The 20483-nt window shown below is 35.5% G+C and overlaps 1 protein-coding gene across 4 annotated transcripts in view; it reads right to left on the reverse strand.

The window, feature by feature from the left end:
* Positions 1–3597: 3597 nt before the first annotated feature.
* The window catches only part of LOC110445205, a 34688-nt gene continuing 17802 nt past the window's right edge, over positions 3598–20483 (reverse strand). For 2 of the 4 annotated variants that reach the window (XM_021489699.1, XM_021489697.1), the window contains exons 4-8: positions 18983–20301; positions 14174–14251; positions 12936–13033; positions 9217–9309; positions 3598–6416 (exon numbers count right to left, since the gene is read on the reverse strand). In XM_021489699.1, coding sequence (XP_021345374.1) covers positions 6275–6416; positions 9217–9309; positions 12936–13033; positions 14174–14251; positions 18983–20301 — 1730 coding nt within the window. In that variant the 3' untranslated portion in view covers positions 3598–6274. Of the gene's footprint in view, positions 6417–9216; positions 9310–11209; positions 11276–12935; positions 13034–14173; positions 14252–18982; positions 20302–20483 lie in introns of all 4 variants that reach the window. The other 2 variants (XM_021489698.1, XM_021489700.1) reach the window with 2 other exon arrangements.

Consider the following 20483-nt stretch of genomic DNA (forward strand, 5'->3'; position numbering starts at 1 on the left):
ATAACCTGAATACTAGTGAACAAGTCCTTGAAATAACAACGGATGAAAACTACACAAAACAATACATGAACAATATGCATTTTTTGTCAGCAGGAACTATTGAATAAAAACAGTGGTTGCTACAAGTGTGTTGTATAGTTTCATGAAGTAGAGTAAGGGAACAAATTGTATTAGTCACACAACGCCCGGCTGAAAAGGCGACCTTCAAATTAAACAAACAGCAATCTGACAAAGAGCATTTCAACGAGGATTTGGAAAGTGAAACATATTCCTTTTGCTTTTGCAAATAGAATATAAAAATCGACAAACAAAGCCATAAAAATCGCAAAGTTGTTTGAGGAGACTATCAGATAGCTAACAGTCATATTTCATTGGGAGAAAAATCAAAAGATTATGTGAGAACCCTGACAAATCCTTTGTCCAATGCCCCAAGGTATTTTCATCGCTGGTTTATCACTTTGGACCTGTGATTTCTCTTGGTATTTAAATAACGAATGGTGCGCTTATCTTACTGTTAATGTTACCAGGTCAGCGGTACGTACGGGCAGTCGTCTCTAGCCTTGACATTCGATTACAAAAAAATACATCATGCTCACGTGATAAAAACGCTTGAAGCAGTTTAAAAGATTCAATTCCTTTTAGAATCTAATCTCAGGTAGAAAAACATTGACCTTTTAAACTCTAACGCAATAATATTGTGTTTCTATTTCCAATTTATGTTTTCTTTTACATCGTTCTTTAATTGCAAATGATAAATATTCTAGTCTTGAAGCTGTTTAGAATCATTTCAGTTTGCAAACTGCTTTTGTGCTGGTAACATTTTCTAGCAAATTGGAAATATTTATGTATTACATGCAATGCTTTTTACGTAAAATGGGCGCCTGATTGAGTGCTGTAGGGACCGATCGTCTCTGTTTATTAGTTGTGGACAATCTACACGATGAACTGGACGTTCCCACAGGGAACATATGGAATCGTACAAAAACCTGTCGACGGATAGCATCATACTTAGTTCAAGGAAGTCGGCCAATCGCAACGCAGTTTCATCTTCATATTAATTTCATCTTTATTCCCAAAGCTGTTCAATGGAATTTTACAATTGAGATGAAAACACTTTAACGTATTCTCGCTGCAATTGTCGCTAGGAAGTAGAAACAATCAGTTCTGAAATTAGCTCCTCCAGTGTTATCGTAATCACTTCCATTACCGGTTATAGGAAACAAAAAAAGCATTATGGATTATACCAATAGGATGATAATACTTGAATGCTGAATTTCCATAGCGAAATTGAATCATCAATTTATCATTTAAATACTGAATTTGTAGAAAATCACCATTTAGCGTTTTCTCCGAAATTATAGTTTTGAATGAAACAAACCTCAGCATCACTTGTCCCAGTATGTTTTTGCATTAACAGTATAATGTAAAGCCATACATAATTGTTGAAATAGGATTGACAAGCTTTATAATTTATGTAAATCAATATCCTGGTTACCTAGTTAAAATGCGATGAATAGTGTGATGAAGTCGTTACCAGTACTGTGGTGACACAAACGAAGTCCTGGTCGTTTAGGTTATTCTGTTACATACGATGCCTTTAGCCAACTTAGTCAAACATGTAGGAAAATATCATTAGGCGTGCGTCGCATACGTACCAGATAATGATAAATGCAAATCATTGGATTTTCTTTATATCTGTAATAACTCTGTAAGAATTTTCCATTCGACGGCAGTTCGGCAATTACTCTTTTTCATTTTTTTGCTAATAAGGGATCAGACGCAATAAAAACTTGTAATAGTGTTTGCGTCATAGATTAGTCAAACCTATTTACTCTATGAATGAGTATACATCTGCTTCTACCTTGTATCACAATAGAAAGGGATTCCATCTTAGCTCTTTAATAAGAGATCAGACACTTGTAATAATGTTTGCATCATAGATCATTCAAACTTTTTTTTGAATTCGCATCTACTATAACCTTATATCATATTAAAATGTGATTTTATCTTAGCTCTTAGAAATTTTGAGATGACCAAAATCTACGCCCCTCTATTTCATGTTTTCTTCGTCTAAATTATGTCCTATCGTATATTCATTTTTTTTTAACAAATATGGTCTCAACATTGTCAAAACAATGAGGAGAATGCGGAAGATTCATCAAAATATTACTCAGAACTCGAAATCGATATAACTACGACAAAATATGGACAAAGGACAGGTTTTCATATAACCCTTGACCTAATAAAAGGATAATCAGCATTTGTGTTCCGGAAAAGGTAAGGCTCGTTTGCTTTATCGACGTCAGCCACCAAGTAAATCTAGATTAATCTAAACTATATCAAATACTTATAGCGTGAAGTGGGGAAGTGACAACTCAACAACAAGACACACTAATGAACATGATAAAAATCAATCTTCATACCACACAAAGAAATACGGCATTTCCTAATGAGATGATGATGACGACCATAACATGTGTCCGTAGTCTTGCATCCTTTGAGAACCTCTGCTTTTAAAAGGCGTTGTTCAGCTTATGTTATTGATATATATATATACATGATATTTTCATAATTGGGACCTTTGCACAAAATGCATTTTTACGAAATTTATAATATTAGTGCACATGCTATGACACGGTACAAGGGCAGTGTTTAATTTCAAGTTTCGTTTTTTGTTGATGGTCCCGATCTATTAAAACGCTCTATCTAAAGAGATGTGCATATTTATATATCGACATATGTTTGTTAGAAAAATTAACGCTTGTATTAAGAATGATTTATTTTAAAGTCTTTTTATCCGAAAATGAGAAAAATTATAAATTATTCTAAACTGTTATCATATTATATTATAAAACAAGAGGCCCAATGGGCCTGCATCGCTCACCTGGTATAAAACTCACGCTTGTAACCTTAAAAGTGATCTAAAATAAAGCTACAGGCAAAATATCAGTATTTATGATTAAAATTCGTTCAAAAGACCCTGTTATTTTTTTTTTAAAATTTCACCCCTGTGATTGAAAGTCGAACAAAGTCATTATGTTGAACACATTGTATAGGCTTTCATCTCAGGATGCAACTTGCAAAGTATAAACATCCTGGGACCCATGGTTATTCATAAGAGGTTGTTTAAAGATTTTAAACAAATTTGACCCCTGTGACCTTGAATATAANCCCTGGGCATTTTGGTTATTGAGAAGAAGTTGTTAAAAGTTTTTAACATATTTGACCACTGTGACCTTGAATATGGGAGAAGGTCATTCATTTAAACAAACTTTGTAGCCCTTCATCTTAGCATGCTACTGGCCCAATAACATCACCCTGTGCATTTTGGTTATTGAGAAGAAGTTGTTTAAAGTTTTCAACATATTTGACCCCTGTGACCTTGAAAATAGATGAAGGTCATTTATTTGAACAAACTTGGTAGCCCTTCATCTCAGCTAGCTTCTGGCCAAATATCATCACCCTAGGCCTTTCGGTTATTAAGAAGAAGTCGTTTAAAGTAAAATATTGACGCCGGACGACGGACGGACGGACGACGGACGCCGCACCACGGCATAAGCTCACTTGGCACTTCGTGATACATAGTATATATACATGTAAGCACCACAAGGACGTTTCTATCAAGAAAGGGTAAGTTCAAGATCAAAGTTCGCTTATATGTATTTATGAAATACCTTTTAAAAGTTTATAGGAATGAACGCATTTGACGACACGCAGGTTATTTCATGTATGATATTCGAAAGAGATAACTCTAACGCAAATCGGGATAAAGTGTAGAGTAACGATAACATGTTATCTTAAACTGATTTTATAATGAAATCTTGCTTTCTCGGTCGTAGATCCTCTTTTAGTTACAAACATATAACAAAACAACATACTTGTAAGAAATAAATATTGTATTTGTCATAACAACAAATTAACATGGATTGAATTCCTGAGGTATGTCAACAGTTCATCAAACAAAAAGCTCAGAAGACAACGCCACATGTATACACACTGCTCTCAACATGATCTTTGAGTTACAAATGAAGCAATATAAATAATCAAAGCACTTATGATTGTATTTTACATACAAAACTAAGCCAGGAAACTCTAAACAAAGCAACTTTGACATTTTGCTGCGACAATTACGGCAGATCTAAGACAGATCTAAATTCGTGATCATAAAATTAAAGAGAAATAATGGTTATAATACATATATTCATCAAACTTTTATAACAGGTAATTTGTATGCCGGTTTGATTATTTTAATATCTGGCGAAGCCATCATACTCTACAGTATGCATCTACAGCACCAAACACGCTGGACCTCTTCCAAACTCATAGGTTTATGTGTGATAACTGAAACTTAATTAAACGAAGTGGGATGCATTCATAACTACTCTACATTTAACAGTTAAACGCTGACCCGAGAAATATTTTGGAAATCAGAAAATAAAAATTCTAAGCATGGATTCAGTTTAATAGCACTTGTTAATCATTTGTTGATAAATAAACAATATAGAAAAAATGATGTTAAAAGATCCATGATTGTTCGATATTTTATCACCTGACAGAGTGATTAGGGAATTAAGACAAAACTGTAAATCGGTTGACAGCAATGCAATCCCCAGCATATACTCGTTCTCCCCTTGGCCCGTTGTATAGAAAATGTGTCAGTCAGATCTATACAATCGCAGCAAGCTACTCTCTAAAATAGGTACGCAAGTTAAGCTATCATTGACAATATCCATGCAATGCTGATACAGATCCTGGAAATATGGTATCAAGTGCATGTACAACTGCTGCCTTTTATGTTTTTTATTCTTCCCAGTTAATGAGCATATCTTTTCTTCACATCTTACTAGAATGACTTCGTTTGCTAAGAAAACATAATTGTGACGTAATGTTTACGGATAAAAATGCCCTCTCATCCCCACTCCCTTTTATATAAAACTGTAAGACGTATTCGAAAACAAACTCATTCATTTGATACAGTCAGACTCGTCATAATTCCTTAGATATTTTATATAATAGTTTCGTAAGCGTATTCTGAAACATACACTCTCAAATGAATTGCGATAATACATGATTGAAGGGAAGTGTTACGGTCACATAGTTACACACACTGGGCACTGCAGTCACAGACACTGAACTGCTCTCGTAATAGTTAAAGTAGATTTCCCCAGCAACCTCTGTCGATTTTCCAATGAAAAAATGTTCCAATTTGTTTGGCTTTTTTATTTATAATTGTTTGCTCATTTGAAAGTAATGTACAAAAAGAAATAGTTTTACTATAATTACCATTCTGACAAAACAAGCAACAACTCCGCATTGAGGATTCCATCCCCGGACCTGTCGATAAAGCATGTTGCTAAACTACCTCGCTATCGGTCATGATATTAGTTGTTTAAACTTGTTCTGAAACATAAATGGGTATAATTCCCAAAATGTGCCGGATCCCTTAATCGATTTATCAAATATATAGTCATGCCAGATTAAATATTGTCAAATATATAGTAACGTTTTTTGGCACTGGTACAGGTATCTTGAACATAAGCAAAGATCACATATCGATTCTACATTAATAGAAATAAAGATCCCAGATCACACACTACTTTAACAGAAGCACACCTCACAGGAGAGAACTAATAGAGGCGTAGCCTGTTGTTCAACCTGATTCATAGGCTATTTTTAATAAAAAAAAATGTTGAAATGAAAGAGGAACATAGATAAATATAAACAAAAGTAATACAATAAACAGTATTTAAATATCATTGGCACATAACAATGCAGACATTTTCTTTCTTAAATGCCTTTTTTATAAATAATAAAGAAAACTGACATCATCGATAAACTCATCCAACACTATTTTACCCTTATAATCAATTTTAAGTGCTTGTTTTAAACAACACTAACACGCATGGCTTGTACATCATGTCATACTCCGCTGGGTTATATTTGTAAAATTTATAAGTGATACCCTACTTTTGTAGTGTATCAGTTACACGTTTGCACTAGACCGCAATTAATGATATGTTCATTCACGTGTTCATTACAAACCGGAAGTAATCAGTGTGCATATCAATTTCTTGTTCTATAAATATCACATATTATGTATACACATTCACCTTGTCACTGTCAGGTCTTTACATATATCACACAAAATCAACAAGGCATTTGACTTATTGACCCCATAAAATAAACAATGAGGAGGCTGCTGACAATCAACATGACAATGCTCTCGTGTTCTACTTATAGTTTAAAATGACATAGATAACTTCATCCGCGTTGGTCACGTGTTCCACACAAATCTGAGGTCCTCTGACCAATTAACGTTTCGGTTAGGTCCATACGAACGTCTGTTATAAAACCTAGAGAAGGCATCGCGGAGTTTCTTCTTCGTGTCTCGGTCAGGGTTGGTAGAAAGCTTGATTCTGAAACACCGAACAACAATTGTTATCAGATAAAATCAAAAGCGACAATTTATAGATATGCGAAATAATAAATAGCACAACGTCATCAATATACTTTTCAACAAAACGTTAAACGTATCATTTGATAAGTCACGTGATACAAAATACAACTAATAATGCATTCCGTAATATATTCGGTAATGGATTAATGGCAACGTGCAGAATGTATCGTCATGTAGTTCATTCCTCTGAGTGAAATCGATAATGGTGACCAATGATTCTGAAAAATGAGGATAACTGGCACAGCAATATATACATAATGTACCAATTGTGATACTCTCAATCAGAGGGTAGTCATATACCTAAATACACACACCCTCACCTTCAGAAGTTTCATTCACAGAACACGCTCAATAAAGCTGACAATGCATCTTAAGAACCAAAATATATTTCTCCTACATCGTGACACCCCCTTATTTACCGACAGTCGATCTTTCTTCACCGAAACATCCCCTCGAAAGCAGGAAATCAGTTGTCGTCCTGTCCGTTTACATCAGTCACAGACCCTTCTGTCAGCGGATATAGAAAGCGTCTCAATCTTGATTGTCGGCCAACGAGTAGACATTGTTTTGATAGAGAATGAGAGATGAACTACGGCCTTTAATGTACCTACTGACATAGGGTTGGAATCGGGACCATGTACATATTAAGTATGAAAGTGAGGCGTGACCAATGCAAAGTATTGACTTTTTCCTGGTTTTTTTTTAAAAGTCCACGGAGTATCTTATTCATAAAAAAAGAATATTAAAATGTTTTTGTTGCATTGTCATGAATAAGTTATATTCTAAATGTACTCTCTGCTATAAAAAAAACCCACGGTAACCTTTGAATCCTGAGACATTTGAATATTCTGCAAGAAACTTAACCGCCATGCATCAGCAGTTACACATACTCAGTGAGCACGTGAAAATATCGTTGGTCTTAACCTGTCACAACTTGATTATACTCTTCGTTGAACAACAGTTGTACAAGAGTCCCATTTCTGATATACCTGGAGTACTCAGGTGAGTGATATATATACGTAGAGAGCTACACATATATATCATAGAGAGAAATGTATTGCCCAGTCGGGTTATTAACTGACAACTATGGTGGCCATCGACTTCTTGCTTACTTGGGTGTTCGGAAAAGGTCTCTGTCGATTCTTAGAATGCAATGTCAGCTTTAACTTCCGAATGACCATAACCAAAACACTTCACTTTTATTTTATAAACGAAAGTCAACATTTCATACATTTTTCACAGTAAACAAAACTACCTCTGTTCAAATGTCACAGTAGATTAAAAACGGAAACATATATCGTGACAATCTAACGCACGAATGTAAGAAGTCAAAATAACAGTATATTTAAAGCTATAAATGCTGTTTTTGTGCGTGTTTTATGCATATAAAAAATGAAAGAATAGTAAAATAAAGTGATATTATCGTCTCTTTTTGCTAGAATGTATTACCAAAAAAATAAAATAAACCCGCTATGGTGAAAATGATGTGCTATAACCATTAAATGCTACGGGTAGGCCCAGGAACATAAATCACAGACATTTATGAAAAATTTCTCTTTATCTTCTAAATATTAAACAACAGCAATCAGTATAGCAAACTAGGTTACGTCTACCTCTAACACAAGTGAGTTTCTACAAAGGAAAATTGCATCTAAGTTAATGCTCCCAAAGAGGCTTTTTGTGGAGGCGAGATAACGCCCAACCTGCTATACATACAATTTCTGCATTATAATTCCTAGCAATTTATTCAATAATCGTTAGCCTGCTTTGAACTCAAGTGGCAGAATTTGTCTTTTTTTGAAAGAAATATAGTTTTCTGTGAAATTAGGTTTTTGGCAGGTACAATAAACAGTTACCACTGGGAGCCTTTATTTCGAAATAATTAAAACAGAGCCACAAATAAGTGGTGAGTGCGTCTGGTAAACATAGTTTACGGATGTAGTTAAGTCACTAAGAAAGCAATTACTGACTTTAAATGGCTAGGTGAACATAATGAAAAACAAGTGTTCTAACATTGTTTGTAATTAACGTCAATGAATGAAAATGACTAAAACGATTAACGAGGTGACAACCAAACCCAGTAATAACTTGCCTTTCTATGTTTGTGTTATTTGCATTAAATTAATGCAGATCGTATAATTAGTTCTTTGGCATGTAAACTCCTTTTATATGCTGATATCTTAATAACTTTTCCATCGCTGTTTCCATATTTTCCATGTACTTAGAAGCCTGTTATTAGTTATATCATAGAATTTCGCTAATGTAGTAATAACCAAGAAGATATTACGATTAAAGTCAAGATTCCTAAGGCGGTATATTTTTTTTCATGGACTTGCAGATTATATGAACACGATCTTGATTTAATGATAAAATTGGATTTAATACGGCGACATGTGTGATGTACTGGCAGGGAAAGACAAATGGACAGAGGCATCACCAGACATAATGTCCTGTAATGGGTCGCAGCTTTCACGCGCCCCATAGCCCGTGTCAGTGGCTACCCCTCAAGGTAGTTGCGTCTGGCCTGCTAATATGTCTATCTAATATGACTAGACAACATCTCGTATACGCTGTACCTTTTTTGTCACATTAATTGGACTTTAGTAGCTCACTGCAATAACAACAGATCAGTTAGAAAAACACATGCAAAAGCGGCAGGGGAGATAGATGTGGTCATCCATCTTTCGAAGTCAATGGGGAAAGCAAAAGAAATCACACGCAGACCGAGACACCGTGTGTGATTAGGGCACTAGTCTTACTTCCCGATGGTTGTGGCACGTTGGAGTTTCTTCTTGAATTCTTGTTTTATTTCAATATCAATGCCGCTCATACTAACTTCGAGAGTGGTCGTCCTGTGATGACATAGTAAATAAAAAGGTCGACCGTCAGTTAGTATAACTTTGTACCGTATTGGCGTCAACAGTGTGCTACCGAATAGCAAATGTATACTCCATCATCACCAACATGCACTTGCCACTACGCACCATGTAAACACAGTAAGACAAGATTATATTCGCTAAACGTTGTCCACGTCGTCACTCTCGCGAGATATGCACATCAATTGGCAATCATCGTGATGTCAACGAACCTTTTATCAGGGTTAGTATTCTAAACAGGGCAGATGGTCCTTGTCTCTCGCAACATCACTGACGTATACCGCTTTTGTAAGCGTTTAACAGAGCATACGAGAATGTCATTACACTATCGACTATCTTAACAATCCCACACTGACCACTATACTAGAATTGTGTGGTCTGTTTTTAATAGAACGATATAGCCTTGTTGGCTATAAAAAATAACTATATGTAGATCGCATAACCTTGTTTGGGATATTAAAATTAACTACAGTTTAGAACACATAGCCATTTTTGCTATTGCAATTAAGTAGAACGCATAGCCTTATTGGCTATTAAAATTAACTAGAACGGCATAGCCTTGTCTACTATTAAACTTAACTAGAATGGCATAGCCTTGTCTACTATTAAACTTAACTAGGACGGCATAGCCTTGTCTACTATTAAACTTAACTAGAACGTATAGCCTTGTTGACTATCAAAATTAATTAGAACAGTATGTGTACTATTTACCTGTTTTAAGAATTGCATTAGCTTGTTGGCCATTTAACTGTAATTAGAACAACATGGCCTTGATTGTTAGAAGTATTTACTAGTAAGAAATCGCAATAAAGTTATACTAGGACGCCATCATTTGAGTTGGCTATTACAAATTTACAGCCACGGCAAAACGACGACATGGTCTTGTTGACCTACATCTTACAGTTGAACGGATTGTTTTACTGAATTTTGCCCTTTTCTAGAACATCTGGGTCTTGCAGGCAAGGAGATATATACTTATACCTATTTACGTGTAAGAAACTGACTGGCCATAAAAAATGGTAATAGTTTATATCAATTTGGTGTTCTATTTTGAGTATCAGTGAACTTAACCTATTGGAAATTTGCCCTGCATAAACGATGTGGTATAAAGACTGATACGTCTTCACTTTTTTTAAAAAAAACAACATTATACAAACCTACACCTGAACTTTCACGTGCGATTGCTGTTAGAATCATGTGCATCTTAATTGTGGTCACGTGCAAATAGGTTACAATCAAACAAGCAAACGTTTATATATGTTGTATACTGCACGGCATCATTTCACGCAAGTTCTTGATATATATATATAAATATAATTAAATCAGCTGTATGTCAGTAGGTGATATAGTCTAAAATACAGGGCTAAAATACAATCATTATGAAGGCAAACATCTGGTAGAGCTAATTATATTCTTTATGTTTGAGTATTGAAGCAATTGTATTATGCTTGTGTTGCGGATACATGCAGCTTAACGTTGTTATTCAAACAGTTGTAAGGGATTCAACGTTACATTTGTATGTATCTTAATTTAGAAAATAATTAAAAAAAATATACATGTTACACGCATCTTCTCAAACTTTTGGTCCTTAACACATCATTTACTCGACCGATTTATTGATTTGTCAGTTTGATTTTGAAAACAAAAACATTGTAAAGGATATTAAGCCTGTCGTTAATTTATATGAACAGACAATAACATCTACGTCAACAGAATTTAAACGGCTGTGCCAATACACCTGTATCTATATAAATCAATCAAATGGTGAATCCCTTAAGTCTGTTAGTTGTGAGATTGACATGAAAGTGACTTCAGTCACGCAAACGTGATCGCAATGTGAAAAAGGGGGGGGGGGAGGATTTTAATCAAGTCATACTCCGGTTTCTTTTCCGTTTTCCTCTTCCTGCGAACTGCAAGCGTAGGCATCTTGGGCAAAAATGACCTAAGCCAACAAATCATATCATATCAGTAACGTCCTGCTCTACCGACATCTGACAATTAATCCTGCGCATCAAAATCTGCATAGCATAATTGAATAGATTACTGAAAGTTCCATAGGCGACAATGGTAAAAAATTCAATTACAATACCGATCACATTCGTCATATTTCATTAGCGAGTCATAATACTGAAGATTGTATGAACAGAACTGTACAGCTATTAATGCGAATGTCAAACTATCATAAGCTCGTTGATTCATCGTAATCCCTTGGAGTCATTTGTGATATCGATACTGAAATTCTTACTAAATCTATAATAGCGGAAAGCCTGTATACCATTAAACTTGATATAATAACAGTGCGCCATATAACCCTCGTGTATTTTCATATGTTATGAATAGCATAAACCGAATCTCATAATGGCTATAATGAATACCCCACTAGGAAATCGTGCCCGACTATAAACATTTGACTGCGTTACCTTTCCTGTGGTTTAATAGGGCTGGCGGATCGAGGCAGACGTATAAGTGCCGTCGTCTTGTTTTACGATATCCCCCGAGACTGTATAGATGATTGCGCGACCAATTACTTGTAAAACTACTCCAAATTAGCTTTTAAAAATTCAATGAATGCATTACAATACCGAAGTGAGTTATTACACTGTTCACCCAGATACGAGGAAAACATATACTGCCTTGCCAGATGATGAGAAATCATACGATTAAATGGCAGAAAAGCGTCATATTAATATATGTTTAATGCGTAGGTTTGTATTAACTGTAAGAAAATTAGATCAATTATTGTATTGTTAACATATATATATATATGTATATATACGTTTAATAGATTACCTTAAAAAACAAAACGCGTATCCAGGATTATTTTACGATAACATATGTAGAGATCGAGCCAGTTTTCGGTGCCATCAATCAAACGGTCAACAGGATACGTATTCTGCGACTTTCAAAAAAGATTGCGTGCGATTGAAAACATTTCTTCTTAATAAATCTTAAACCTTTCAGGAAAAAAACCCCATATATATGCATTGGTTTGTACATTTGATGAGGTCACAAGGTCACGTTTATGAATGAATGTAGCATACGGCGAGTGGAAAATCATATACACTTTATATATAAAATAATTACTAGCAATACGAAATTAAGGAAGTACTTATTTAATCATTTAGTTTGATCTTAGCTTTAAACGACGTAGTGCCATTATCGACGCGCCCTTATATGGTCTGGTGAATTCTTGGTGACATTGGGGAGTCACTTACCCAGACGATAAAATCATGGGCAGATAGTCTGTCGTTGCTATTTTCAGCACTCAACACGCATTGAGTATAACGTAAAATCGCCATCAGCATATACGGTATTACAGTCCACATCATAAATCCTTTTTTTTCCAAAGCCTTCATTGTATCATATGTTTGTATATCCACTGGCTTATTTTGTCCTGATATCATATAAATAAAACCATTTATGGCCATAGCCCGGAGTTGCCAATTTCAACAAACATTCCTGAAGGTTTGTAGTTACATATGGTACAATTATATTTCGGCGGACGCATTCAAAATAATAACAATTTTGATTGGGCAACGTTTCACAGCCTGATTTATACAACACATAATCCTATAAAGAATGAAAAATATCAGTCTACTTACCCAGAGGGAAGTCCCTCCTTTGGTTTAGAATGAGTGAGTCGCGTGCGCGGCTCTTGTGGGGACGGCGAAATGACGGGTGCTGAATGGGGGTAAATATCCTGGAAGTAAACAAAAAAGATCTTGGCGATGACAAGGAAAAACATTTTCATGTCAGTGATTTTAACTTCAATGGCCTTCCAAACTGGTATTCTCGATTACACAGAATACATCAATGTAATGTTCAAATGTATGTTTAACCAATAAAATCTTAATATTATATTCATTTGAAATGTAACACGGCATTAATTTGGTCAATCGAAACAATTTGTGACATACCGCCGCAAATCTCGAAATACAGTAGGCTTAACCCCTTAATGATTTATTTAAAATTAGATTGTCGAGGAATAGATAAAACACAAGATTTTTAAAGAATAGCGAACAATTATTTGGGGCATCGTTTGAATGGTAAATGAAAATCCAGTATATCCATGCGGTTGCTGGTGTCAGAATTGTACATGGACTTTTGAACATAACAAATGAAGGAATTTTGCGGGGAAAAACCCATTTTACAAATATCCAAGTTGTACATACAGTAATGTATCTACTTTCGTAAATCAACAAACAGGCCGCGTAAACAAAACAATGGCACTGTAAAACGTACCAAACACCGAAACAACAAAGATAACACAATGACAAGATTGTGTATGATCTGTGCATATATGTATGTGTATCAACTCATCCCAGTGACGACAATTGGTTTAACGCTGTGGAAGTGGTAAACACGTTCAGATCATCTTTAGGGAATCATTTGAGGAACATAACTTATTCCTAGTTGATAAATGAAAAATAGGATTATGGAATTTTATTCAAAATATGGAAACAGTGTTCAGCTTAAATTTACTTATTCTACAGTTGTTATCTCTTCAATCCATCAGACTTGTTTCTTGTTTAATGAGTGCACACCAATACAGATTGAAAACGAGAAGAGCATGTTTTATAGTTGATGTTATAGTGAAGTGTGTAAATACCAAACTCTGATCTTTGGCAACTAGTAAGTACCAAAAGGTTCACAAACACATTTCAATATTTCAAGTTTTTTACCAAATATTTCTGGCAAATTTATATTAAGCGAGGACGGATCTCGTTCTAAATTCAGTTTGTCTGACAAATAATTATGGTGTGCCCGACATATATCTTAGCAAATTAAATGGTGTGTAGCAGGTGTTCTGAAAGAGATCGCTCATGCGGCTGATACTGACCACATGTGGTACGGTCGGTTTTCGGATGCTAACGTCTTGAGATGACTTGGCTTGACGGAAAGGACCGGAACACAGTGTCTGGAAAAAGACAGACCATTAATTGAAGGAATTCCTTAATAAAGAAAACTCTTCTCCGTATCTTATTAAATGGCATCGATCAAAGGATGTACCAGGAACATTCGCCAACATTTGTATAAAGACACTACGTTGGAGTCTAGATGACTAGCTGCATTTTGTAAACCCTCATGGCATTTTATTTGTACATGACGCAGGGAACACAATTCTGATGTATATTATATAATTTTTAATTTTACTTGATTGATTTAGAAATGTAAACAAAAACGATTAAAGAAAATAAATAAAACTTAACAGAAAACATGAAATACATGTACTTGCAGTATTAACTACATGTAACTCGCGTGTGTCTTGTGTAAATTGGTCGTTAGTATTAGGATATCGGTTGATGATATCTTTATTTGGTATCTTATATGGTAAAATATCATCGAAAAATATTCAACGAAAAATGTCCAATATAATGTATATCAACTTATAAACACATAAAAGCACTATTCTTTACCGCATCGTGCTAGGTCGAACGTTTTTTGTCGCTAAAACCTATTTTCGTGTTGGTAAAATGTTGCTATTTCAGAGCAAACAATGTTAGAATGCAACCTGTATGGCATAGTGAATGGTGGTCGTGTAGCAGAGTGAATAACGCACTCGCCTATCACCGAGGCGGCCACGGTTCGATAACCCGATCGGATGTTAAAAGGTATGGAGTTACCAGACCGACTTCTTGATTTTTCTCCCACATGTAAGTAGATAGTGAGGGAATGCTACATATAATTAGATAGTGAGAGAACGTTACATATAAGTAGATAGGGAGAGAACGTTACATATAAGTAGATAGTGAGAGAACGCTACATTTAAGTAGATAGTGAGAGAATGTTACATATAAGTAGATAGTGAGAGAACGTTACATATAAGTAGATAGTGAGAGAGAACGTTACATATAAGTATATAGTGAGAGAACGTTACATATAATTAGATAGTGAGAGAACGTTACATGTAAGTAGATAGTGAGAGAACGTTACATATAAGTAGATAGTGATAGAGAACGTTACATATAAGTAGATAGTGAGAAAGAACGTTACATTTAAGTAGATAGTGAGAGAATGTTACATATGAGTAGATAGTGAGAGAGAACGTTACATATAAGTAGATAGCGAGAGAGAACGCTACATATAAGTAAATAGTGAGAGAACGTTACATATAAGTAGATAGTGAGAGAACGTTACATATAAGTAGATAGTGAGAGAGAACGTTACATATAAGTAGATAGTGAGAGAGAACGTTACATATAAATAGATAGTGAGGGAACGCTACATATAAGTAGATAGTGAGAGAACGCTACATATAAGTAGATATGAGTAGATAGTGAGAGAGAACGTTACATATAAGTAGATAGTAAGAGAGAACGTTACATATAAGTAGATAGTGAGAGAGAATGTTACATATAGGTAGATAGTGAGAGAACGTTACATATAAGTAGATAGTTAGAGAACGTTACATGTAAGTAGATAGTGAGAGAACGTTACATGTAAGTAGATAGCGAGATAATGTTACATATAAGTAGATAGTGAGAGAGAACGTTACATATAAGTAGATAGTGAGAGAACGTTACATGTAAGTAGATAGTGAGAGAACGTTACATGTAAGTAGATAGCGAGATAATGTTACATATAAGTAGATAGTGAGAGAGAACGTTACATATAAGTAGATAGTGAGAGAGAACGTTACATATAAGTAGATAGTGAGAGAACGTTACATATAATTAGATAGTGAGAGAGAACGTTACATATAAGTAGATAGTGAGAGAGAACGTTACATATAAGTAGATAGTGAGAGAACGTTACATGTAAGTAGATAGTGAGAGAACGTTACATATAAGAAGATAGTGAGAGAACGTTACATATAAGTAGATAGTGAGAGAGAACGTTACATATAAGTAGATAGTGAGAGAGAACGCTACATATAAGTAGATAGTGAGGGAGAACGTTACACATAAGTAAATAGTGAGAGAGAACGCTACATATAAGTAGATAGTGAGGGAGAACGTTACATTTAAGTAGATAGTGAGAGAGAACGTTATATATAAGTAGATAGTGAGAGAGAACGTTGCTTATAAGTAAATAGTGAGAGAGAACGTTACATATAAGTAGATAGTGAGAGAGAACGTTACATATAAGTAGATAGTGAGAGAGAACGTTACATATAAGTAGATAGTGAGAGAGAACGCTACATATAAGTAGATAGTGAGAGACGCTACATTTAAGTAGATAGTGAGAGAGAACGCTACATTTAAGTAGATAGTGAGAGAGAACGTTACATATAAGTAGATAGTGAGAGAACGCTACATATAAGTAGATAGTGAGAGAACGCTACATTTAAGTAGATAGTGAGAGAGAACGCTACATATAAGTAGATAGTGAGAGAACGCTACATTTAAAAAGATCGTGAGAGAACGCTACATTTAAGTAGATAGTGAGAGAAACTGTCAGTATGCTTGTGACACAACATTTACCATAGGTCGTTCATGACTACGGCATATTTGCATTAAGAAACAATATATTTTTTTCAGTTTACGCTATCACACTTAGATAATTAAAAGCGAGAATGCTAACAGTGCTGAAATGAACATGCTTCTTCGTTAATATTGTTATCTCTTACAAATATATACAGGACACGCAATGATCTTTTTTGAGAATAGAGAAATGGGGAAATCAAGGTACATAGATTGGATTGGAAAATACAGGTACAACAGGAAGCCGATGTGGCATTAAAGCATGCTCAGTCCTCTGAAGCTCTTTTCACTTTTTATTTCAGTTGTAAGAGATAGAAGCTGCACAAAATTATGACTTTAAAAGCTAATTCTATTGTTTTTTTTATTTTTTATTTGCCTGCCATTAAAAAATATCAGGATACCTACACTGTATTTGTAACAAAACAATAAATCGATAAACCTCGGGCACATTACGACCTACGGAAAGGTTTATATGAAGACAGCACTTCGTAAATATATCTGACTGTGAAATCTAAGCACTTGTCTAAGTTTGTGTTACCAGATCGTATAAGCTCATTGATAAATTCAACTAATATTTACTTAAATTCTGCAATTTTTCTTTGATGGTACTTTCAAACATACTGTCGACAAATACATATACATATCGACATTACCCCTAGTCACAACGCTACAGGATAAAGTGCACAAAAGATAAAAACAAAATATAATGTTAATGGATGAAACGATCTTTATAGAATACGACGAGGTATACCTGATAAAAAATTAATTTTGAAAACATGAAGTTGTCGTTGTTTCATAATATAACACATAGAAGGCTCGGTCTCATAAATATCTTTATCACAATCTACCTTATAATGTTCCAAATAATACACTTTTGTATTTTCAAGAAAACAGAGACGGTGTCTATTGATGTGTTGACTGCAATTTATAAGAAATTATTTTATTTTAACTACATTTAGGCTCCAAACCCGAGCTCAAATAGTTACAAAATCTCAAAATCCGTCAAACACCTTCGAAAAACTTCTTAAAGGTCCCCGTACCACTGCCCAAAACTGTAACGAAGTGATGGAAACTATTTTTTCTTGTATATCTACAGATTTGATAAATCGTTTCTGTTAAAAAAAACCCATACCTGGCAGGACTTTTATGATAAATAATAAAGATGAAAACAAACAAAATATAATCAAGTTCAGATTGATATACTATCACTCTACCTGGTCAACGGAAGTGGCATTGCCTAACTGTGCTACAGTTATATCTTAACGAAAGTCAAGGGGGTGTTACTGTAGTAACGGGGTGTAACGGCAGTGCAGTACGTGGGACTGGGATACTTAAGCCTAAATGTCTATCAAGTAATATACTTTTCCTATTGGGTCATGAAATATTAACATATTACATATCGCAAATAGCAAGACTGCGCAAGCTCCTTTGCCTTTCCTTGTTACGTGATATTATCGATGTTTTGTACAAAGGTTTATTACACATATAATATCTCTATTAGTTAATTTCTATTTACCCAGGCCATTTCCATTTCTGATAATTTTGAACCACATGCATTAAGGAGAGGACCTTGCTGGGCAATGAAAACATTTCGTTTTCAAACCATTTACATTATGACATTAAAAAATATTTTAGCTAGAAACTATGTGTACTTATTTTACACCAATTCATTGCGTTTTGGTCATTCCATCAGCGGAATACTACAAAACGATCTAGAGTTATCTTTCTTCCACTGTCTGAATAGAATCAACTCGGACTCCAGGACTGGTCGGGGCTTGGGCAGGGTCGTCTCTATGTTAACGCACATTGCGCTTCTAAATGAAAGGATGGGTATTAATGCTTATCATTATCATTTTCATTGCACAACTGTTGAAGAAGTGTCCACGAGACTAAAATGTACACTACCTTTATCAACTTATGTAGGGATCTTGCACTCTTTTAAGCAAACCTTGACAGCATTAACACCTTTTTTTTTAACTTACGTTTAAAAACAAATATATTGCACTGCTTTGGTTTGCTTGACTATGAACCTTGATCAAAAAAGTTTTATTAACAGACAATCTTTGTTGCCGGGAATGACCAAGCTAACGTTGTCTTTCTTAACTGAAATATAAACCCTTTCATCAATCATCTTTGCTTGGGGTACTATAAACCATACAGCATAGCTATCCTAATGCATCAACACACATTTAACCCCTATAGTATGAGTCGTAATTAACACTTACATTGTTTTTGTGTATTGAGTAATAATCGAGGGAGGCGTCATCCATATTAGCCAGTTTAGAATTGTCCTCCGGGTCGCGAGCGCTACTGGGCGTAGTGGGGAGTTCCGGATAAGCGGACAATGTCGACTTGGTGTGGAAGTGATCTGCCATTGGAAGCAATTCTCCAATCGGCATGCACACTGTCGTATGGGACCGCTGCAAATCGAATATACCCGCGTGCGTCTTTCGCAAAACGTCTCCCGTAGCGAGCTTACTCGAGTCAATTGTAATCTTTTGCGAAGTTCGTGAATATGGCCTATGCTGTGGACACGTTAGTTCGGAACTAGAAACGTTGACAGGATAATTTTCCATATCCGAAGTATGTTCATTTATAGTTGTTTGTGATCTATGAAACGACTTTTGGAGATCGAACACTGTCTCATGCGTTCCTTCTCCGTGGGAATTTTGTATACTAATCTTACGTAATATAATTGTAGACGGTCGATCCTCCGAGGCTGTTATTGTGTCGTTCTTGTCAACCATAACAGTATGTGAACGTTCCAACTTTCTGCTATTTCTAATATTTTCCTTTGATTCTTCTAAATACTGTTTAGATTTTTTATGCGTTTCACCGGAAGTCCTCGGATCAGCACCATTACGCGGATCGTCGTCGAAGGGTCCGTAACCCACAGGCCGAGACGACAGATGCGTGTATGAGAACTTAGCCACGCGCTGCCCATTCTTGCTTGCACGAGCAAAGTCCTGATGATACCGGCCATTGGCAGGACTGCATTGATTTATAATTAAAGGAGTTTCAAACAACTTTATTTCTTTTTCCTCACTTGGAGTCTTAGAATCGTAGCCCTCATCTTCCTCCTCATCGTGTATGTCGTCGTCTTTAGATGCGTACTTTCGGGAGTAATAAAGCATTCTGCGCATGGTGGGTGATCTCTCCTCTCCAAGGTCAGTTACCGCCCTTGTCAGACCGAAAGGCAAGCCAGTCCTGGGGAGGGTCTGGATAGCGCAGCCACTTTCTTTGTATGGCACTCCAAGGTCATCCCGCGTCTTCGACCTTTCCTCATCACTCGGACGTACAGAACCCGCCGTCCGTACACGCACTGCGTGTGTGCTTCTTTTACGAGCAGGTCCATTTGGCAGCTGTGTGACTGTGTTTGGACTAGAATTTATAGAGGTATTCGAGTCTTCAATATCGGGCTTTCTTCTGAAGAAATGTTCATGTAGACTTTCTTTCTCGAATGAATCGGTGTCCTCGAAACCAGAGCACCTTCGTTTGGGTAAATGTTTGTACGTAGCGTGCTCTGGTACATTTTTGAGTTTTCCTACAAAATAGAATAAGCACTTCAAATTAATCAGTGTTTACACGAGTATTGCGTTAGTATATACAAGCGGGTCGGGCCCATTACTAACAGCGCTTCGATTTGCGTAGCTTAAACATAATAATTAGACCTAGGTTTCTCAATTATTTCTTTGTATTTGAAAACACAGCTTAGTCTAATGCATG

Source organism: Mizuhopecten yessoensis, unplaced genomic scaffold (genome assembly GCF_002113885.1).
Source record: "Mizuhopecten yessoensis strain PY_sf001 unplaced genomic scaffold, ASM211388v2 scaffold2111, whole genome shotgun sequence".
Taxonomy (NCBI): Eukaryota; Metazoa; Mollusca; class Bivalvia; order Pectinida; family Pectinidae; genus Mizuhopecten; species Mizuhopecten yessoensis.